Source organism: Macaca mulatta, chromosome 16 (genome assembly GCF_049350105.2).
Source record: "Macaca mulatta isolate MMU2019108-1 chromosome 16, T2T-MMU8v2.0, whole genome shotgun sequence".
Lineage (NCBI taxonomy): Eukaryota > Metazoa > Chordata > Mammalia > Primates > Cercopithecidae > Macaca > Macaca mulatta.
The window spans coordinates 37,382,168-37,404,251 of NC_133421.1; the positions used below are offsets into that span (position 1 = coordinate 37,382,168).

Sequence of the window (22,084 nt, forward strand, 5' to 3'; positions counted from 1 at the left end):
TCTCCTCTCCCCAAGTGGGAATGTTGAGTGGGCAAAGCAGTGGCAGGTTGCTAAAAGGCTGTTTGTGGGAAGGTTTAAGAGCCCCCTGTGTAATCACGTGTCCCATTTTTTTATCCTTCTCTTCTTTCCCTAGTTGTCTTCAGGCAGAGTGAGAAGCTGTAGCAATGTCTGATTTTGTGGAAAGCGAGGCTGAGGAGTCAGAGGAAGAATACAATGATGAAGGCGAGGTGGTACCCCGAGTCACCAAGAAATTTGTGGAAGAGGAGGATGATGGTGAGGAGGCCCCAGCCTCAAGCTTCTCCCCACTATTGCTAAGCTTTGGATAGTTGGATTCTTGCTGATGAAAGGCTCAGGCTCAGCACAGAAGTTATCACACATGAGGTACCAGCTTGAGAACTTTCAGTCATTCTTAGCAGATACTAACTGACCATCTGTCTGTATGCCAGGCATTAGGCCTGGAACTAGAAATATAAAACAACAAAGATCCAGCTATTGTGGAGTTTACTTTAGTTGGGGGGCAGTTGATAATAAACCAATAGATAAGTCCGTATGTAATACTTTGTGCTTTTAGACCTAGCATTACTGATATATATTCACCTAGTTTCCTATTTCTCTGGCCAAGCCCAATCTTTAGAACTGTCAACAGAGTAGAACCATGAAATGACTTGAAAGGGGTAAAGGGACGTGCAAGTTTTATGAAAGGAATTATGGCAAAATAAAGGAGTATAGCTGCTGAGTTTACAAACTGAGTAAAACAAAGTTATTGGTGGCCATAATAATCTAGTAATGGTTTTGAGAAGTCAGAGTGACCAGGAAGATCACCCTGCCCAAAGACAGATGGTGAATGTAGGGGGAAAAAAACATTCTTTCCAGATGCTGCTACTCTTAAGTCAATGCCATGTTTTGCATCTTTACATGGGGTAGAAGAGTTAACGTGGCACCCAGGTCGTTAGGTGCAGAGCAAATGGATAATCGCATTAATCAAGTGGCCCTGAACTGCTAGCCTGTTTTTCAGTCTCCATGCCTCAAACATGCATGTCTTCCAGATGAGGAGGAGGAGGAGGAGAACCTAGATGATCAGGATGAGCAGGGCAACCTGAAAGGCTTTATCAATGACGATGATGATGAAGATGAAGGGGAGGAGGATGAGGGCAGTGACTCTGGTGATTCAGAAGATGATGTTGGCCACAAGAAGAGAAAACGCAGTGAGTAGTCTATTGTTGGCTCAAGTGAGGCTTGGGTGGAGGTTCCAGCAGAAAAGGGCCTCCCCATCACCATGGGCAACACTTTATTTCTCCAGCCTCTTTTGATGACCGCCTGGAGGATGATGATTTTGACCTCATTGAGGAGAATCTGGGTGTCAAAGTCAAAAGAGGAGTAAGTATCATTCTTTGTCTTTGTCCCTGGGGGTGAAGAAAAAAGTCCTGGAAATTTCAGTGTCTCTGGGTGAGGAGGCATATGCAGGACAGTTTGGAGAACATTAGAGCATGGTGTTTGGTGTCATTGTACTACAGAGCCTAGATTTGCATCCCAAATCTGGGTGCCTGTTAGAGAAAGTCTTGTCCAAGTTTCAAGGACGGGCTTTGAGGCTACAAGAGCATCACTCAGCATGTTCTTTCCCATCTCCCTTGGTCAGAGTAATTGTGGTGGGAAGAAGCGAGTAAGACTGGAGATGTGGTATCCATATGCGAGACTCCTCAGATCCTGATAAGGCAGGTTTTCCCACCCCTAGCAAAAGTACCGGCGTGTCAAAAAAATGTCAGATGATGAGGACGATGATGAGGAGGAGTATGGCAAGGAGGAGCATGAAAAAGAAGCTATTGCGGAGGAAATCTTCCAGGATGGGGAAGGGGAAGAGGGGCAGGAGGCCATGGAGGCCCCCATGGCTCCTCCAGAGGAGGAGGAAGAAGATGATGAGGAGTCAGGTACGTTATATTGGGCAGGGAATCCAGTGTTTGGATGGATGTTGGGATTTCCTGGCCCATGGGAACAGGATGGAAACCATTCTTTAGCTACATCCTTCAGCATTTAACACAAAGAAGTTCCTTTTCAGGAGCTTCCCTTCTCTTGCTCACTGACCACTCACATAGTAGAAACCAAAGCAATTTAGTCCTGGCTCAGTCTCTGACTCTGAACCCCAACCCCTCCTTTTCTACCCAGATATTGACGACTTCATTGTGGATGATGATGGGCAGCCTCTGAAAAAACCTAAGTGGCGGAAAAAGCTTCCTGGATACACAGACGCGTGAGTGGGGTCTGGTACAAGGTGGGAATAAAGTGATTGAGTGGGCCTTGTCAGGAAGGAGGAGGTCAGAGGCCTTTGCCAAAAATGGGGCATTCCCAGCTTGCAGGCATTTTGCTTCCCTGCCTCAAATAACCTCTACCAGGCAGTGATTTCAGACTGCTCCTGGAAACCCTAGGAGCTGTCTCGGCACTCTAGGGCTACTGTGGGATTGGAGTAGAGTCCCACACGGGCAAGGCTCCAGCATTCCTCTTCCACCTACAGCTTCATGTTTATTCAATTATATATATTGACATTCTTAATGCAATTTTGTTGAAAAAATGCCCGCATCACAATTAACAAATATGAAAGCTTTTGCTCTAAGGGAATACTGTAATGCCTTAGCAGAAGCTGGGTCCACTGAGCAAGATACAGACCCGTCTGCTCTGTTGCTATTTGATTACTGTCACTTGAAGGTGCCAAAGATGGGCTTTTTGTTCTTCCATATACAACAATTTGCCCAGAAATATCCCCCAATGGAAGCCTTTCGTCCGCAGTGAATATGGTTATTTTGTTTACCTTCCTCCTAACCCTCTCAGTTTCCTTGGGACAAGTAAAGGATCTATGCAAGGGCTGCATTTCTCTCCTCTCACCTGAACCTGAGCCAACTGCCTCTTGCTGCCACCCACAGGGCCCTGCAAGAAGCCCAGGAAATCTTCGGTGTGGACTTTGACTATGATGAATTTGAGAAATACAATGAGTATGATGAAGAACTGGAGGAAGAGTATGAGTATGAGGATGATGAGGCTGAGGGTGAAATCCGAGTGCGCCCCAAGAAGACCACCAAGAAGCGTGTGAGCCGTAGGAGCATCTTTGAAATGTATGAGCCCAGTGAGCTAGAAAGCAGCCACCTCACAGATCAGGACAATGAAATCCGAGCCACTGACCTGCCTGAGAGGTTCCAGGTAAGAAACCACCAGCCTCTGCTCTTATACCAATCCATATTTACCTTGTAGCCAAGAAATAATCTAGCAAAAGTCTAGCATTGAGTATGCAGCATGGGCTTTGAACCCCATCTCACCCGGGGCCTGGGAAATCCAGCTCTTAGAGAAGGGAAGGTAGACTCTACCTTGCTTACGGTTCTTGAAATACTGTTTTCTTTAGAAATCTGTGAAATACAGGCTGGGTGCTGTGGCTCACACCTATAATCCCAGCACTTTGGGAGACCAGGGTGGCAGATTGCTTGAGTCCAAGAACCCAAGCCTGGGCCACATAGGAAGACCTTGTCTCTACAAAAAATGCAAAAAACTAGCTGGTCGTGATGGTGCACACCTGTAGTCTCAGCCACTCAGGAGGCTGAGGTGGGAAGATTGCTTGAGCTTGGGAGGTCACGACTGCAGTGAGCCATCATTGCACCACTGCACTGAAGCCTAAAAACAGACCCTGTCTCAAAAAAAAAAAAAAAAAATTATGAAATGTTTATGGCCAGGGGCGGTGGTTCACACCTGTAATCCCAGCACTTTGGGAGGCCAAGGTGGGTGGATCACCTGAGGTCAGGAGTTCGAGACCAGCCTGGCCAACATTGTGAAACCCCCATCTGTACTAAAAATACAAAAAATTAGCTGCGTGGCTCACACCTGTAATCCTAGCACTTTGGGAGGCCAAGGCGGGTGGATTGCCTGAGCTCAGAAGTTAGAGGCCAGCCTGGGCAACACGGTGAAACCCTGTCTCTACTAAAATTAAAAAAAAAAAATTAGCTGGGCGTGGCAGCATGCATCTGTAATCCCAGTTATTTGGGAGGTTCAGGCAGGAGAATTCCTTGAACCTGGGAGGTGGAGGTTATAGTGAGCCTAGATCGCGCCATTGCACTCCAGCCTGGGCAACAGGGCGAGACTCCATCTCAAAAAAAAAAAAAAATTAGCTGGGCGTGGTGGCAGGTACCTGTGATCTCAGCTACTCAGGAGGCTGAACTCCGGGGGCAAACGTTGAGGTGACCCTAGAACGCGCCATTGCACTCCAGCCTGAGCAACAAGAGCGAGACTCCATCTCAAAAAAAAAAAAAAAAAAAAAAGAAAAGAAAGCAATGCTTATTTCATGCCAGAACAACACTGGTATGGCATTTCCAGAACAATAATGGAAATGTACACTTGATGATCACGCGTTTCTGTCCAAAAAGGTATATGTTTTTCTTAAGTGAGACATAAAGTCCATCTGTTGTCTTTTCCACTGCAGCTCCGCTCCATCCCAGTCAAGGGGGCTGAAGATGATGAACTAGAAGAAGAAGCTGACTGGATCTACAGGAATGCTTTTGCCACACCAACCATTTCTCTCCAGGTACGCAGAAAAGATCCTTAGGTTTTGACATGAACCAAAAGACACTTCATCAAGATGGGGAGCTCGTCCTCCCCTATTTCATACATCTGTGTGCCTGGTACAGAAAACTGTGTATGTAGTCCCAACAAGTGTGTGTATATGAGAAAAATTTTTTAGATTTCATCTGGAAAAGTTATGCTTTGTTATTAAGCAGTCTTGTGTGGTGAGACAAACCAAGTGACATTGTTTTGCTATTTCTTTATTTTCCTGCTTTAGGAAAGCTGTGATTACCTAGACCGAGGGCAGCCAGCCAGCAGCTTCAGTCGGAAAGGGCCCAGCACAATTCAGAAGATCAAAGAGGCCCTGGGCTTCATGCGAAATCAGCATTTTGAGGTAACACCTCAAGCTCTGGTGGCCCATTGGTGAGAAATTTAGTTAGGGGATGAGGGAAACGATAGTTAACTAAATGAGGTGGGAGCCCCCTTCCCCATCCCCTATCCGTGACTCAAGAAGTGTTAGGACCCGCAGAGACCCTAGTGATCACGAGAACAATCCTACCCTGTCTGCAGCATTATTTTCTCCTGTTGAGGAAAGCACTAGGCCCTGGAAGGGCTGTGAAGGAGGCCAAGCTTCTGACTGTTGAATTTCCTGGAGCTGTTTGTCCAGAAAGTCATTATCTACTGACAGAGGGGATCTTAGCAGATCTATCGTCTCTGAGTGACTGCAGTCTCTTTGCCATCCTAGGTGCCTTTTATTGCCTTCTACCGAAAGGAGTATGTGGAGCCTGAGTTGCACATCAATGACCTATGGAGAGTCTGGCAGTGGGATGAAAAGGTAATGTGGATCCGTGGCACCCAAGAGGTATGGGCCCGGGTAGGCACCATTACTACCAGGATACCACAAACCCAAACCTCCCAGGCCTGTCTAGTCCCCCCAACTAGGTTTTCTGGTAAGGAACAGAGCAGCCTTGGGTCTCCAGGGCTGAATACGAGCCCTCATTCCTGCCCTACTTCACCTTAGTGGACCCAGCTGCGGATCCGTAAAGAGAACCTAACACGGCTGTTTGAGAAGATGCAGGCTTATCAGTATGAACAGATCTCTGCTGACCCTGACAAACCTCTTGCCGATGGCATTCGGGCTCTGGACACCACTGACATGGAGAGGTAAAACATGCGGTGTTTATTCCATTATGGGAAGCCCTCAGACCAAGGCTGGCCCTGCAAGAGCACTGTTAAACCTTGGAGAATATGTAGCACAGGGCCCCATCCCTTAGAAATCCAACTTGTCACCCAGGCACAGCGGCTCACACCTGTAATCCCAGCACTTTGGGAGGCTGAGGCAGGCAGATCACTTGAGGTCAGGAGTTCGAGACCAGCCTGGCCAGCATGGTGAAACCCCATGTCTACTAAAAATACAAAAAATTATCTGGGAGCAGTGGCGCACGCCTGTAATCCCAATTACTCAGGAGGCTGAAGCAGGAGAATTGTTTGAACCCGGGAGGCAGAGGTTGCCGTGAGCTGAGATTGTGCTACTGCACTCCAGCCTGGGCAACAGAGCAAGACTTTGTCTCAAAAAAAAAAAAAAAAAAATTAGAAGCCAGGCACAGGCACAGTGGCTTCTGCCTATAGTCCCAGTTACTTGGGAGGCTGAGGCAAGAGGATCACTTCAGCCCAGGAATTATTTTATTTATTTATTTATTTTTTTTGGAGATAGAGTCTCGCTGTGTCACCCAGGCTGAGTGCAATGGCTTGATCTCAGCTCACTGCAAGCCACGGCCCCCCACTCGCCCCCCCGCCCCCGTTCATGCCATTCTGCTGCCTCAGCCTCCTGAGTAGCTGGGACTACAGGTGCCCACCACCATGCCTAATTTTTTTTTTTGTATTTTTAGTAGAGACAGGGTTTCACCATATTAGCCAGGATGGTCTTGATCTCCCGACCTCGTGATCCGCCCGGCCGATCCTGTCTCTTAAGAAAAAGGGGGCTGGGGCCAGGCCCGGTGGCTCACGCTTGTAATCCCGGCACTTTGGGAGGCCAAGGTGGGCAGGTCATGAAGTCAGGAGTTCAAGACCAGCCTGGCCAACATGGTGAAACCCCATATTTACTGAAAGTACAAAAATTAGCTGGGCGTGGTGGCAGGCGCCTGTAATCCCAGTTACTCGGAAGTCTGAGGCAGGAGAATCGCTTGAACCTGGGATGCAGAGGTTGCAGGAGCCGAGATCATGCCACTGTACCACAGAGCCTGGGCGACAGAGCTAGACTCCATCTCAAAAAAGAAAGAAAGAGGAGGCCGGGCATGCGTCATGCCTGTAATCCCAACACTTGGGGAGGCTGAGCTGGGCAGATCACCTGAGGTCACGAGTTCAAGACCAGCCTGGCCAACATGGTGAAACCCCCCGTCTCTACTAAAAATACAAAAAATTAGCTGGGCTCCTGTAATCCCAGATACTCAGGAGGCTGAAGCAGGAGAATCGCCTAAACCTGGGAGGCAGAGGTTGTAGTGAGCTGAGATCGCGCCATTGCACTCCAACCTGGGTAACAAGAGCAAAACTCTGTCTCAAAAAAAGAAAAAAAGAAAACGGGCTTGGCATGGTGGCTCACACCTGTAATCCCAGCACTTTGGGAGGATGAGGTGGGCAGATGACCTGACATCAGGGGTTTGAAACCAGCTTGGCCAACATGGTGAAACCCTGTCTCTACTAAAAATACAAAAATTAGTCGGTGTGGTGGTGCGCACCTGTGATCCCAGCTACTCCGGAGGCTGAGGCCGGAGAATCTCTTAAACCCAGGAGGTGGAGGTTGCAGTGAGCTGAGATCACGCCATTACACTCCAGCCTGGGTGACAAGAGTGAGACTCCACCTCAAAAAAATAAATAAGTAAGATACGGTCTAGGGCTATCATGTGTCTTGGTTTTGTTTTTGTTTTGTTTGTTTGTTTGTTTTTTAGACAGAGTCTTGCTCTGTTGCCCAGGATGGAGTGCAGTGGCGTGATCTCGGCTCACTGCAAGCTTCACCTCCCGGGTTCACACCATCTGCCTCAGCCTCCCAAGTAGCTGGGACTACAGGCACCCACCACCACACCCAGCTAATTTTTTGTATTTTTAGTAGAGATGGGGTTTCACCATGTTAGCCAGGATGGTCTCGCTCTCCTAACCTTGTGATCCCTCCGCCTTGGCCTTCTAAAGTGCTGGGATTACAGGCATGAGCCACCGCACCCAGCTATGTGTCTTTCTCTGTTGCCTAGGATGGAGAGCAGTGGTGATGGAGAGCAGTGGTGTGGTCACAGTTCACGGCAGCCTCAACCTCCCGGGTTCAAGTGATCATCCTCCCTCCAGTCTGGGCAACAGAGTGAGACTCTGTCTCAAAAAAATAATAACAATAATAATAATAATTGGAAAAAACTGGTTGGGATCCCATTTTAGTTGGGATACTGCCTTTTGGGAATTGGACCTCTTAGAGCCAAATTGGATTATATCCTTTCCGCAGTGATGACTGAAACCTTATGTCTCTTCCTTTTCAGGCTCAAGGATGTCCAGTCAATGGATGAGCTGAAAGATGTCTACAACCATTTTCTTCTTTATTATGGCCGAGACATCCCTAAGATGCAGAACGCCGCCAAAGCTAGCCGCAAGAAGCTGAAGCGTGTCAGGGAAGAGGGAGATGAAGAAGGTTAGTGCTGGAAAAGAAAATCCAGGAGACTTGATGGCTGTACATAATGGCTCATGCATGTAATCCCAGCGTTTTGGGATGCCAAGGCAGGTGGATCACCTGAGGTCAGGAGTTCGAGACCAGCCTGGCCAACATGGCAAAACTCCATCTCTACTAAAAATACAAAAGTAGCAGGGCTAGGTGGCACATACCGGTAATCCCAGCTGCTCAGGAGGCTGAGGCATGCCTGAACCTAGAGGCGGTTGTTGCAGTGAGCTGAGATCACGCCACTGCACACCAGCCTGGGCAACAAACCGAGGCTGTGTCTCAAAAACCCAGGAGACTTGATGGCCCATGGCATCTTGAAGGAGACCCTTGGCTGGGTACCCTTTAAGGCTTCTCTCCTAATGTGTCAGATCCTTGGGAGTGATTGGAAACTAGAACCCTCAATCTCCCCGTGTTTTCTTCCCAGGTGAAGGGGATGAGGCAGAAGATGAGGAGCAGAGGGGGCCAGAGCTCAAGCAAGCCTCTCGCCGAGACATGTACACCATCTGCCAGAGTGCTGGGCTAGGTAAAAGCTAGCTTCTTTGGGATTTAGGCATTCTAGCCTGAGCAAGGGAAGTTACCCAGAAAAAAAGACTGGTTGGCAGGAAAAACAAAGGCTCTCTGGGTCAGTCACCAATCCAATCCTGAACCAGCCTGTTATCTGGTCTTCAAAAGCACTTTCTCTCCATACCCATTCCCGCCCCACAGTGACAGTTCAGCGTCTCTCTAATTTCCTGAGGTAATGGGAAACTCATGATTAGAGGGAGAGAGTCCAGTCTGTCTGTTTCTTCTGCCTTATAACAGCCCATCAAGTGTTTAAAATCAGTTTTTTCATTGTTCTTTGACCACCTGGTCCTGCTCATTCCTGGCCTCTTTAAATTCCAGTGCCCTAGCTGGGCACAGTGACTCAAGCATGTAATCCCAGCACTTCGAAGGTTAGGGTGGGAGTATCGCTTGAGCCCAGGAGTTGGAGGCCAGCCTGGTCAACATAGCAAGACTCTACAAAAAATACAGAAAAATTAGCCAGGAGTGGTGAGACACACCTGTAGTCCCAGGTACTCGGGAATGCTGAAGTGGAAGGATCGCCTGAGCCCAGGAGGTCAAGGCTTCAATGAGCCATGATCACACCACTACCCTTTAGTCTGGGCAACAGAGCGAGACCGTCTCAGGAAAATAACAAAGGCTGGTTCCCAGAATTCCAACTCCAGATTCTGAAAGCCAAGAGGTTTATCAGCCCATCTGCTGCCTTACCCTTCACTCTTCTGTTTGCTTTAGATGGCCTGGCCAAAAAGTTTGGGCTTACTCCCGAGCAGTTTGGGGAGAACCTGCGGGACAGCTACCAGCGGCATGAGACAGAGCAGTTTCCCGCAGAGCCCTTGGAGCTGGCCAAGGATTATGTTTGCAGGTAGGTGTGCAGCAGGTGACTGACAGGAGGAGGGGCCTGAGGGCCACAACAGCCTGGTCCTGTAGCTGCACCATTTTCCCCACAGCCAGTTCCCTACTCCAGAAGCTGTGCTAGAAGGCGCCCGCTACATGGTAGCCCTGCAGATTGCCCGTGAGCCCCTTGTCCGGCAGGTGCTGAGGCAAACCTTCCAAGAGAGAGCCAAGCTAAATATAACCCCCACCAAGAAAGGTAGAAAGGTGAGCTGGGTGAAGGGCTTTGATCCAAGATGTGCCCCAGCTCCTTCTTTGATTGGCCTGAGTTTCTTGCCTTCCACTTCACTGAGCTGTGTGCCTGAAAGCAGAAAGGCAGTCTTTTCTCCTGGGGCCTGGCCCAGCCCATCCACAGGCTCATGATTCTCCCTTCATGTGTGCAGGATGTGGATGAGGCCCACTATGCCTATTCCTTCAAGTACTTAAAGAACAAGCCTGTTAAGGAACTGAGAGATGATCAGTTCCTCAAGATATGCCTGGCTGAAGACGAAGGACTCCTCACCACTGACATCAGCATAGATATGAAGGGAGTGGAAGGGTAAGCAGAACCCTGGCCTGGAGGCTCTCTGGAGAAGGCCTGGTGAGGAGTCTGATGGAGGGAAGGGCCCCTCAGGAGTGGGGAGCCACAATTTCATAGTTGAGCAAGCTGTTGTCTCTGGCTTGCTTAGAATGTTTGTGGACATTGGGTGTCCCTTTTCTCCATTCCTGACACCATAGCTTTGTGTCTTTCCTCAGCTATGGCAACGACCAGACATATTTTGAAGAGATAAAACAGTTTTACTACCGAGATGAGTTCAGCCACCAGGTGCAGGAGTGGAACCGGCAGCGCACCATGGCCATCGAACGGGCTTTACAACAGTTCCTCTATGTGCAGATGGCCAAAGAACTCAAGAACAAGCTGCTGGCTGAAGCCAAGGAATATGTCATAAAGGTGAGGGCAGAGACTTATGATTTTTTGTGTGTGTTTTTTTTGAGACAATCTTGCTCTGTTGCCCAGGCTGGAGTGCAGTGGCGCGATCTCGGCTCACTACAACCTCCGCCTCCTGGGTTGATTCCATTCTCCTGCCTCAGCCTCCCAAGTAGCTAGGACTACAGGCGCCCGCCACCAAGCCTGGCTAATTTTTTATATTTTTAGTATAAAATAACATGGTTTCACTGTGTTAGCCAGGATAGTCTCGATCTTCTGACCTCGTGATCTGCCAGCCTTGGCCTCCCAAAGTGCTGGGATTACACCATCCTGGCTAATGTGGTGAAACCCCCATCTCTACTAAAAATACAAAAAAATTAGCCGGGCTGGTGGCGGGCACCTGTAGTCCCAGCTGCTCTGGAGGCTGAGGCAGGAGAATGGCGTGAACCTGGGAGGCAGAGCTTGCAGTGAGCAGAAATCGCACCACTGCACTCCAGCCTGGGCAACAGAGCAAGGCTCTGTCTCAAAAAAAAAAAAAAAGCACACACCCTCGCACGTGTGTATGAGTGTGTTTCCGTAGCACACTTGGTGAGCCTGATGACCATAATGTCATCGTGTATGTAATATCCCTTGTGTCTCTTCCCCCAGGCCTGTAGTCGAAAGCTCTACAATTGGTTGAGAGTGGCGCCCTACCGACCAGATCAGCAGGTGGAAGAAGATGACGACTTTATGGACGAGAACCAAGGGAAAGGCATTCGAGTCCTGGGCATTGCTTTCTCCTCTGCCAGGTAACAGCCTGTTTTTGCCTCCCCAGCACCATCTCTTATCTGTCTTCCTAAATTTCATTTTTCTCTCATTTATAACTTCATGTTGCTGATTATTGCACTCTTGTTTTTCTGTCCATCTGGCAGAGATCACCCTGTGTTCTGTGCCCTGGTCAATGGTGAAGGAGAAGTGACAGACTTCCTTCGACTGCCCCATTTTACCAAACGGCGAACTGCGTGGAGAGAGGAAGAGCGGGAAAAGAAGGCAAGTGGCTAGGACGAGGTTACTAAGTGTACATCTGGAGTATGTCTTATGATTCAGTGGGAATAAGTGATTATGGTCTAAGCAAAATCCTATGCAAGACTGATTCTCTGATCTGGTCACTGACTTGTCCCCTGGGATGCCTCCCTTCCATGAGCAGTAGATGGCACTCAAGTTATCTGGTACAGAATTTGCTTCTGGCTTGAGGCCAATTCCTAGGCCTTGTGTGCTTCTGGAGTTGCTTTAACTGCCTCTGTTCTTACCAGCATCTGGGTCAGGCTGTTCCAGCAGCTGAAAGCCACTGAGGCGTGAAGCCAGCCTTTTCCCTGCTTTAGCCTTTCAGGGTCTCTTTTTCCAAGGAAAGAAGACTTTCAATTCATTTGGTTGGTATATTTCTGAATTTTGTTTATCCTAATAGTATCTGTGGTATCTTTGAGTTTTGTTGACAGAGCCCCGTTCCTGAAAGAAAAACTTCTTAAGAAACAACTATTTTTTTAAATTGTATTATTATTATTATTGAAACAGAGTCTTGCTTTGTCGCCAGGCTGGAGTGCAGTGGCAAGAACTCACCTCACTGCAACTTCTGCTTCCCAGGCTCAAGTGATCCTCCTGCCTCAGCCTCCCAAGTAGCTGGGACCACCAGAGGCGTGCACCACCATGCCTGGCTAATTTTTGTATTTTTTGTAGAGACAAGGTTTCACCATATTGCCTAGGCAGGTGTCAAACTCCTAGACTCAAGCGATCCGTCTGCCTCTGCCTCCCAAAGTGCAGGTGTGAGCCACTGCAGCCAGCCCTTAAAATCTTGAAATGGAGATCAGAATATCTAATAGTCCTAACTACTCACATTTTAGCAAAAGTCACACCACAAATGAAATAGCCACAGAAGGAGGACATGCAGGAGTGTGAGGCACTGGAAAGTAAATCATAAGAAACTGGACATTTTTAGGCTGAAGAAAATCATACTTAACCATGTTGATCTTTTCAAAGGGCCCACACCCAAAAGAGAGCGGCTACTAGTTCTTTGTTTTGCTTCACCAAAACTAGAACCAGTGGCTAAGTATTAGATTTTGGTCTACAATAAAAAAGAACGGTTTCCTCACTTCATCCTTGCGACCTAGCCAGTGGCAGCTAGTACCACTGGAGTGCCGTTCTAGTCAGTGGAATTATTAAGCAGAGGCAGGGTGGCCAACTTTCAGGAAGAGGTGGGAATGGTTCCTTGGAAGCACCTTGGACCAGATATCTGAAGACTTTTCCAGTTCTTACAAGATCTCCAACATAGGGAGACAGAATTGCCTGAAATCTTCACATCCTCAGAGCCATTCAGCTTCAATTTTCTTTCAATCCAGGCTCAAGACATTGAAACGCTAAAGAAATTTCTCCTGAATAAGAAGCCTCATGTGGTGACAGTTGCAGGAGAGAACAGGTAGGTGGGAATTAGACCACACCTAGTTTAAGGCTATGACCCAATTCATCCCTTATTATTGTATCTGGCATATACCTATAACATATGGGGCTTGTGCCTGTGCAGGGAGTGTGCCTGGCGATGTTTTACCTCATTGTCTTCAAAGCCCTTTCCTCCCTGCTCCCAAGGCAGTCATGAGACTGTCCATCCCTAAGAAAATGTATTCATTGACCAACACTCATCCCACCAGGGACGCCCAGATGTTGATTGAAGATGTGAAACGCATTGTACATGAGTTGGATCAGGGCCAGCAGCTGTCATCTATTGGGGTAGAGCTGGTTGACAACGAGTTGGCCATTCTCTATATGAACAGCAAGAAGTCAGAGGTAATGCTTGAGCCCCACCCTTAGGGCCTGCCCAGGCAAGTGCTATTAGTCCCAAAGAGATTAAATAGGGAAACAAAGGTTATCAGGGCACAGGATTATACCTGTGTACTTATCCATGCGGAAGTTCTCCGTTTTGCAGTTATGGTTCAGATTGGGAGTCCCAGAAATTAAATCGGTCCCAGGAAAAAAGATCCCAGAGAAGCAGAGAAAATGATTTAAACAAGAATGGTTTGGATTTCCTCTTGATGTTGGAGCTGAGGGTATTTTAAGGCCCTGCTGACCCTCATTTGACTCTAGGCAGAATTCCGGGATTACCCTCCAGTGCTGAGACAGGCCGTCTCCCTGGCCCGGCGCATCCAGGACCCTCTGATTGAATTTGCCCAGGTGTGCAGTTCCGATGAAGACATCCTGTGTCTCAAGTTTCACCCCTTGCAGGTGAGTAGGATTTGACAGGCAGACTTGGGTGGAGGGAAAGGCAGAGTAACCTTACTCCTGCCTGCTTAATGTCAACAGGAGCATGTGGTGAAAGAGGAGCTGCTCAACGCCTTGTACTGTGAATTTATCAACCGAGTCAATGAGGTCGGGGTCGATGTCAACCGTGCCATTGCCCACCCTTACAGCCAGGCCTTGATCCAGTATGTTTGTGGCCTGGGACCTCGGAAAGGGACCCACCTCCTGAAGGTAGGATTGGAGTGAATTCAGAAATTTTAAAACTTGCCATTTCATTGAATATGAATATATACTTTGTCAGTATAATATAATAGCTCAGGAAGACCAAGGTTAGTGACTTGTCCAAAATCACTCAGCTAGTGAGAGTCAGAGTCTGACTTCAGACCCAGTTGGCCAAAGCTGTGCCCTTCACTGCTGCTTGCACCACCACGCCCGTCTAATTTGTTGTATTTTTAGTAGAGATGGGGTTTCACCATGTTGACCAGGCTGGTCTCGAACGCCTGACCTCAAGTGATCCACTTGCCTCAGCCAAAGTGTTGGGATTACAGGCATGAGCCACTGCGCCCAGCCAACTAGTGTTAACTTGTAACTTATAAGCCGTACATTAGGTCTTTGGTGTAGGTATAACATCATTTATTATTTTCCCATTTAAAGCAAAACTTTTGTTTGTTTGTTTGTTTTTTAATTTTGAGTAGTCGATAGCGTGCTGTAGTGCTCAACTAGATACTGGGTGGGGACAGAATTTTTGTTACGAGGGTTTAATAGAGACTGGAACAGTCTGGGGAGGTGGGGCCTGGTTACTGCCCTGGCTCAGTCCAGCTCTCTCCCCCAGATCCTGAAGCAGAACAACACCCGGCTCGAGAGCCGGACGCAGCTGGTCACCATGTGCCACATGGGTCCCAAAGTCTTCATGAATTGCGCTGGCTTCCTCAAGATCGACACGGCCTCCCTGGGGGACAGGTGATGCCCTCTGCCTGGATGGGGCAGGAGGAATTCCCTTGGGGGCTTTGTTTTCGGGTTTCAGGGGTTAGGGCTATCAAAGGGCCACAAGCCATTTAATTTAGGAAATGTTTTAAAGAAAAGGTAAGGAACTTTATTCAGTCAAGAGCCCCTGACCTATGGAAAAGATCGGTTCAATTATGTGAAACATTTTTCATGTGAGAGAAACATAAAAAGGACCAGCTTAGCTTATAAATTAAGCATGGAAAACACAAGATTTTGTTCAGTGAACACAAACTTGCTTTTTTTTTATTATGGTTTGTTGTGGCCAGATAAGGGTGGGAATAGCAGGGGCAATGAAAAAGGAGTTTGGGGGTATGAAGAGATAAGGAAGGGGGAGAGAGATTTGGTATGTTTTGAGATGATGTTATTAAGAGAAAGTTCTATTCACTTGGACTTTGGACTTCACTATTGACCTCTTCCTCTCCAGAAGTTATCAACTCAGTCTTTGGAGGATCTTTTCCACGGGCACATAGCTCCTCATTCAGTAATGGAAATCAGTGGGGAAATAGGCTTCAAGTTCTAAAACTTCATTTTCCACTCAGCTTTGCTGTAACACTCCACGAATAACATAGGTCCATGTGAGTGCACGGGCAAGACCAGCCTGGGAAGGCTTTATGGGGGAAAATAGCTATCAGCAAATTTTCGAAGGTTTTTTTTCCCCTTTCTTGATTTATCTTATTATAAGACTCATATAACTTCATCATATAAAATTCAACATGTAGAAATATTATGCAGAAAGTGGAAGTCCCCCATAATCCCACCCCCCAGAGATAACTACCATAACAATTTTATGTATACTACAGTTTTTCTAAATTTTATTTTTGCTATGCATTTACTAACTACCCATTTACTACAAAAATGGGATCATATGGTTCATAGTGTTTTTGCAGTGCATTTTTCACGTATCAATATATTGTGGCCATCTTTCCATGTCAGCACACATAGATCTACCTCATTCTTGTTAATGGCTGTATAGTATTCCATTGTATGGAGGTGCCCTAATTTATTTAACCAGTTCCCCATTGGTGGACATTTGGGATGTTACTAGAAGCTTCTCGTTCTATATCCTATTCCTTTTCTGCCTTTCCTCCAGCACTGACTCATATATTGAAGTCCTTGATGGTTCCCGCGTCCACCCTGAGACTTATGAGTGGGCTAGGAAGATGGCAGTGGATGCCCTGGAATACGATGAATCAGCCGAGGATGCCAATCCTGCAGGAGCCCTCGAAGAAATATTGGAAAACCCAGAGCGACTCAAAGACCTGGACCTTGATGCCTTTGCAGAAGAGCTGGAGAGGCAGGTAAGGGACAGCATGGAAGGCCCCGCAGGAAAACCCATCCCAAGTGGCCAGGCTAGTAGGAGACTTGGGTAGTGAGTGTGCAGAGAAAGCCTGATACTGTAAGTATGGCAGACTTGACCCTCTCATCTTCCTGCCCTGCTCTACCGGATTCCTCAAGGAAGTTTTTGGTCTGCTTGTTAAGGAGCGAGGGGAGTCTGAGATTGCCACCATAATTACAAGGGGCAGGAGGGAGTTGGGAGGATGTCAGTACTACAGTTTCCATCTAGGCCCCCTTTCCTCCTTTCTAACAGCACAGCTTTGCATATATCTGTGGACTCATTGGGGTTCCGTGAAGTATTTTGATTACAGGACAGTGTTTCATGGCTAAGTTTGAAAACCACCTTTAGTAAATGTTGATGGAAAGAAGAGAAGAAGCCCTGACAGAAACGTACTCCCATCTGGAGAGGCCCGCCCCTTCCACGGGACTCCCTGAGGCTCAGGTTGGGGGGCAGCTGCAAGGCTCTTCTTGATGGGCTTCTTCCCCAGGGCTATGGTGACAAACACATCACACTCTATGACATCCGGGCAGAGTTGAGCTGTCGATACAAGGACCTCCGGACAGCCTACCGCTCTCCCAACACAGAGGAGATCTTCAATATGTTAACCAAAGAAACACCAGAGACCTTCTACATTGGTAAATTCTGGGGTCGTTTTTTTATTGGGAGCAGGGGGTGTGTTTACCATGTACATTCAAACCAAGCAGCAGTTCCAGCAGATTGAGGCAGGTTTGTGTTGTACATGGGGAAGACCAGGAGAGCATTTTAAAAGACTGAAGAGTCCTGGACTGAAAATCAAAACTGAATTTAAGGTCAGATGTGCTTCCAATGTGCTGTGGAATCTTCATGCAGTTAGTCTTCTTATAGCTTTATTTTCTGTATCATCAAATCAGGGGAACGGCCAGGCACAGTGGCTCATGCCTGTAATCCCAGCACTTTGGGAGGCCAAGGCAGGCAGACTGCTTGAGGCCAGGAGTTCGAGACCAGCCTGGGCAACATGGTGAAACCCCCATCTCTACTAAAAATACAAAAATTAGCTGGGCGTGGTGGTGGGCACCTGTAATCCCAGCTACTCTGGAGGCTGAGGCAGGAGGATTCCTTGAACCTGGGAGGCAGAGGTTACAGTAAGCCGAGATGGCGCTGCTATACTCCAGCCTGGGCAACAGAGCGAGACTTCGTCTCAAAAAAATAAATAAAGCTCAGGAAGAGTTCCCTCTTCAAGGATGGGAAGGAAGTCAGATATTCTGTCACTTAAAGGCTGGTGGAAATAAGTTCTTTCCACATTCTCTGAGCCTGCTCCCCATCCTCTTTCCTTCTTGCAGGAAAGCTCATCATCTGCAATGTCACTGGCATCGCCCACAGGCGTCCCCAGGGTGAGAGCTATGACCAGGCGATCCGCAATGATGAGACAGGGCTGTGGCAGTGCCCCTTCTGTCAGCAGGACAATTTCCCTGAACTAAGCGAGGTGTGTGCTGCAGCGTTATCTTGCTCAGTGGATTTTCTTGGTTGAATGATCTCGGTGCCTAAAGGGAATCAGAGATGAGGGTGTTCTAGATCATGCTTTTACCAAACAAGTACACAAGGAAGGCAGACAGATAGAAAACATACAGGTTTAGCATGAAGTCCCTTCTGAGAAGGCTGACATAGCTGGGTACAGTGGCTCACGCCTATAATCCTAGCACTTTGTGGGGCTAAGGTGGGCGGTTCATCTGAGGTCAGGGGTTCGAGACCAGCCTGGCCAAGATGGTGAAACCCCATCTCTACTAAAAATACAAAAATTAGCCAGTTGCGGTGGCACATGCCTGTAATCCCAGCTACTCAGGAGGCTGAGACAGGAGAATCACTTGAACCAAAGAGGTGGAGGTTGCAGTGAACCAAGATCATACCACTGTACCGCAGCCTGGGCGACAGAATGAGACTTCGTCTCAGAAAAGGGAAAAAAAAAAAGGCTGACATGGAAACTTATTACAGTCACTGGGTCAAAACAAAATGGCAGCCAGGCATGGTGGCACGTACATATAGTGGTTCACGCCTGTGCCAGCTACATCGGAGGCTGATTTGGGAGGATTACTTGAGCTCAGGATTTCGAGGCCAGCCTGGGCAACGTAGCAAGACCCCATCTCCTTTTTTTAAAAAGGAAGGGGCAGCTGGGCGCGGTGGCTCATGCCTGTAATCCCAGCATTTTGGGAGGCTGAGGCAGGCAGATCACAAGGTCAGGAGATCGAGACCATCCTGGCTAACACGGTGAAACCTTTTCTGTATTAAAAAATACAAAAAATTAGCTGGGCGTGGTGGCGGGTGCCTGTAGTCCCAGCTACTTGGGAGGCTGAGGCAGGAGAATGGTGTTAACCTGGGAGTCAGAGCTTGCAGTGAGCCAAGATTGCGCCACTGCACTCCAGCCTGGGCAACAGGCAAGACTCTGTCTCAAAAAAAAAAAAATTGCCCCGACTAGGGGGCGTGCGCTTATAGTCCCAGCTACTCGAGAGGCCGAGGTGGAAGGATCACTTGAGCCTGAGAGATTGAGGCCGCAGTGAACCCTGATTGCACCACTGCACTTCAGCCTAGGCAGAATGATCCTGTCTCAAGAAAAATAAAAAGATGGCTCGGCGTGGTGGCTCACACCTGTAATCCCAGCACTTTCAGAGGCTTAGGTGGGCAGATCACCTGAGGTCAGGAGTTCGAGACCAGCCTGGCCAACATCGTGAAACCCCGTCTCTACTAAAAATATAAAAATCCACCCGGTGTGGTGGTGCACGCCTGTAATCCCAGCTGCTCAGGAGGCTGAGGCACGAGAATCGGCTTGAACCCAGGAGGCGGAGGTTGCAGTGAGCCAAGATTGCGCCACTGCACTCCAGCCTGGGCAACAGAGCAAGACTCCATCTCAAAGAAAAAGATTCATCTGATGGCCAGTGGTGCCAAGCATCAGCTATGAGACAAGGGACTTTGTAGAAGTTCAAATTCTGTCTTGGCAGATGACTAAGTCATCATTGTGTTTTCAGATCATGCTGCAAGGTGTCAGTGGTAAAAGAAATTACAACACCTCTGGGAGCTCTTTTCTGAATAAGCGATCTCTAGAATCTTGATAATCAAGCTCCTCTCCTCATGCCCTCTTTAGGTGTGGAACCACTTTGACAGCGGTTCGTGCCCAGGCCAGGCCATCGGTGTCAAAACACGGCTAGACAATGGTGTCACCGGCTTCATCCCCACCAAATTCCTCAGTGACAAAGTGGTAAAGCGGCCAGAAGAACGAGTGAAGGTAGAGGGCTGACTGTCCTAAGGTCATAGTGCAATTTTCAGCTGCCCAGATCAGGTTGTCTTTAACTTTGGGCTGTCCCCACCAGAAGTTAGGCTCTGTTCCCAGTGGCTTCTGGTGGGAAGCATTTCAGGGAAGATTTATAACTAGTTGAAAGAAGCTAGGGTGAGAAGCATTTGAATGAGTAGCAGCTTTTGTTCACTGCCTTTGTGAAATTTCAGCAAGTTCCCAGTCCTTTAGGAGAGGGCTCTCTCTTCCTGTGTGGGAAGCTGCAGTTCAGTCCAGAGGGCAGGGCCCAGCATTTCATGCTGTGAAACAGAAAAAGGCTCTGCCTGTTCTCCCAAGACCAGGCAGCAGTGCTGTAGAGGATGGAAAATAATGCATGGCACAGCCCCTGTGCACAGGGAGCCTCTGGATCCTCTAGGCAGAACCAGATAACAGAAGGAACCTTGAGATGGTGTCTGTGGATGGGGAGGAAATCTCTAGGCTTCCTTACTGTTCTGTTATTTTCCGGCCATATATTATGCACCCACTAGATACCAGCACTGACATCGACATATGTTGTCTCTAATCTCACATGCTGATGGAAATGGAAATACTGTCTTTTGTCAGAGAAATTCAGCATTTTTCAGAATCACCCAGTTAGTGACATAGCTGATACCAGCTCTGCCAAATTCACTGGTTCTGAGTGTTGTGAATGCCTGAGAACTATGACTTAGGAGGGCTGGGGAAAGATAGTTCTAACAAATGAAGCTGGGGAGATTTTTCACAAGGAGGAGAGTGATGCAGAGTGACTGACTTTTGCTACTACTTAGAAGGGCTTATGTCAAGGGTAAGCTACAGAAAACAGCTATTATTTTGCTTCCCCTTCAGAAAGGGAAGTCAGGCCAGGCGCAGCAGCTCACACCTGTAATCCCAACACTTCAGGAGGCCAAGGTGGGTGGATCATCACTTGAAGTCAGGAGTTCGAGACTAGCCTGGCCAACATGGTGAAACCTCGTCTCTACAGAAAATAAAAAAATTAGCCGGGCGTGGTGGCATGCGCCTGTAATCCCAGCTACTTGGGAGGCTAAGACAGGAGCACTGCTTGAACCCTGTGTGGAGGTTGCAGTGAGCCAAGATCACGCTACTGCACTCTAGCCTGGGAGACGAGTGAGACTGTCTCAAAAAAAGTGGGGGACTTTGGGGAGTCAACCTTTGATGGCACTTTAGGAGCAGTAACTAGGCAACTTCATTGGAGAAGAGAAGAGTGCCAGGGACAGGGTAGATCCAGCAGGCTCCAGCTGGTTTTCCTGCCCAGAGTGGAGGCATCAATGCAGGGATTCCACGCCAAACTCCCAGCCTGCCATTCAGCAGCTGGCTGGCTTTGGGCGAGTCACTTTACACCTTACACCTTTCTGCCTGGACTTTGGTTTTCTCGTGTGTGAAATAGGGCATCGGGCTAGATCATCTTTGTCCCTTCCAGCTCAAATGTTCTGTGGATCTAGGTGGGAATGACTGTTCACTGCCGCATCATGAAGATTGACATTGAGAAGTTCAGTGCAGACCTGACCTGCCGTACCTCAGACCTCATGGACAGGAACAATGAGTGGAAGCTGCCCAAGGACACCTACTATGACTTTGATGCTGAAGCTGCAGACCACAAGCAGGAGGAGGACATGAAGCGGAAGCAGCAGCGGACCAGTGAGTGTGCCTCCCACCATCTCTGTGCACCCTGAATCTTGGCAGTTCTCCCAGTGCGAGATTCAGGCCACAGGATGCACATGTGTCAGTCTCAAGTGGAAGTAGGTACTCAGCTTTGAGGTGCTGAGGCCTGGAGATGTCATGAAAGAGTCATAGGTAGGGCTGGAACCCAGAGTCTTTTGGGTCACATTTGCCTTGTGACTCTTAAGGCCTCATTCTTTCAGTGTCCTAGGAGCCCAGGTTAATGTGTCCTTCATATCAGCTAATCCAGGCCCAGAGAAGGTGAAGGAGTCTCACAATCCAATAGTGGGTCAGAAATTAAGCCCAAACAGGGTGGCTCATGGCTGTAGCCCTGCACTTTGGGAGGCCAAGGTAGGAGGAGCACTTGAGCCCAGGAGTTTAAGACCAACATGGGTAACTTAGTAGAGCCCATCGCTACAAAAATATTTTTAAAATTAGCCAGGAGGCCGGGCATGGTGGCTCAAGCCTGTAATCCCAGCACTTTGAGAGGCTGAGACGGGCGGATCACGAGGTCAGGAGATCGAGACCATCCTGGCTAACATGGTGAAACCCCGTCTCCACTAAAAAATACAAAAAAAAAAAAAAAAACTAGCCAGGTGAGGTGGTGGGCGCCTGTAGTCCCAGCCACTCGGGAGGCTGAGGCAGAAGAATGGCATAAACCCGGGAGGCAGAGCTTGCAGTGGGCCGAGATCCAGCCACTGCACTCCAGCCTGGGCGACAGAGTGAGACTCTGTCTCAAAAAAAAAAAAAAAATTAGCCAGGAGCCGGGTGCGGTGGCTCATGCCTATAATCCCAGCACTTTGGAGGCTGAGGCAGGCAGATCACCTGAGGTCAGGAGTTCAAGACCAACCTGGCCAAAATGGTGAAACCCTGTCTCTACCAAAAATATAAAAACTAGCCAGGTGTGGTGGTGGGCGCCTGTAATCCCAGCTACTGAGGCAGGATAATTGCTTGAACCCA

At 48.3% G+C, this 22,084-nt stretch overlaps 1 protein-coding gene across 4 annotated transcripts in view; it reads left to right on the forward strand.

Annotated features, from left to right (window-relative positions):
• Positions 1 to 22,084, forward strand: part of SUPT6H (SPT6 homolog, histone chaperone and transcription elongation factor) — a 40,735-nt gene that overhangs the window by 12,618 nt on the left and 6,033 nt on the right. For all 4 annotated transcript variants that reach the window (XM_077970587.1, XM_015118904.3, XM_028836136.2 and 1 more), the window contains 28 exons: positions 134 to 273; positions 1,047 to 1,205; positions 1,301 to 1,377; positions 1,733 to 1,925; positions 2,161 to 2,245; positions 2,913 to 3,186; positions 4,454 to 4,555; positions 4,811 to 4,927; positions 5,279 to 5,368; positions 5,555 to 5,697; positions 8,052 to 8,200; positions 8,652 to 8,750; positions 9,500 to 9,629; positions 9,715 to 9,865; positions 10,042 to 10,196; positions 10,394 to 10,589; positions 11,214 to 11,353; positions 11,477 to 11,594; positions 12,938 to 13,014; positions 13,244 to 13,379; positions 13,677 to 13,814; positions 13,893 to 14,060; positions 14,662 to 14,789; positions 15,925 to 16,132; positions 16,658 to 16,805; positions 17,490 to 17,632; positions 19,283 to 19,423; positions 20,908 to 21,103. In XM_077970587.1, the coding sequence (XP_077826713.1) occupies positions 165 to 273; positions 1,047 to 1,205; positions 1,301 to 1,377; positions 1,733 to 1,925; positions 2,161 to 2,245; positions 2,913 to 3,186; positions 4,454 to 4,555; positions 4,811 to 4,927; positions 5,279 to 5,368; positions 5,555 to 5,697; positions 8,052 to 8,200; positions 8,652 to 8,750; positions 9,500 to 9,629; positions 9,715 to 9,865; positions 10,042 to 10,196; positions 10,394 to 10,589; positions 11,214 to 11,353; positions 11,477 to 11,594; positions 12,938 to 13,014; positions 13,244 to 13,379; positions 13,677 to 13,814; positions 13,893 to 14,060; positions 14,662 to 14,789; positions 15,925 to 16,132; positions 16,658 to 16,805; positions 17,490 to 17,632; positions 19,283 to 19,423; positions 20,908 to 21,103 (3,970 nt within the window). In that variant the 5' untranslated portion in view covers positions 134 to 164. The remainder of the gene's footprint in view (positions 1 to 133; positions 274 to 1,046; positions 1,206 to 1,300; positions 1,378 to 1,732; positions 1,926 to 2,160; positions 2,246 to 2,912; positions 3,187 to 4,453; positions 4,556 to 4,810; positions 4,928 to 5,278; positions 5,369 to 5,554; positions 5,698 to 8,051; positions 8,201 to 8,651; positions 8,751 to 9,499; positions 9,630 to 9,714; positions 9,866 to 10,041; positions 10,197 to 10,393; positions 10,590 to 11,213; positions 11,354 to 11,476; positions 11,595 to 12,937; positions 13,015 to 13,243; positions 13,380 to 13,676; positions 13,815 to 13,892; positions 14,061 to 14,661; positions 14,790 to 15,924; positions 16,133 to 16,657; positions 16,806 to 17,489; positions 17,633 to 19,282; positions 19,424 to 20,907; positions 21,104 to 22,084) is intronic.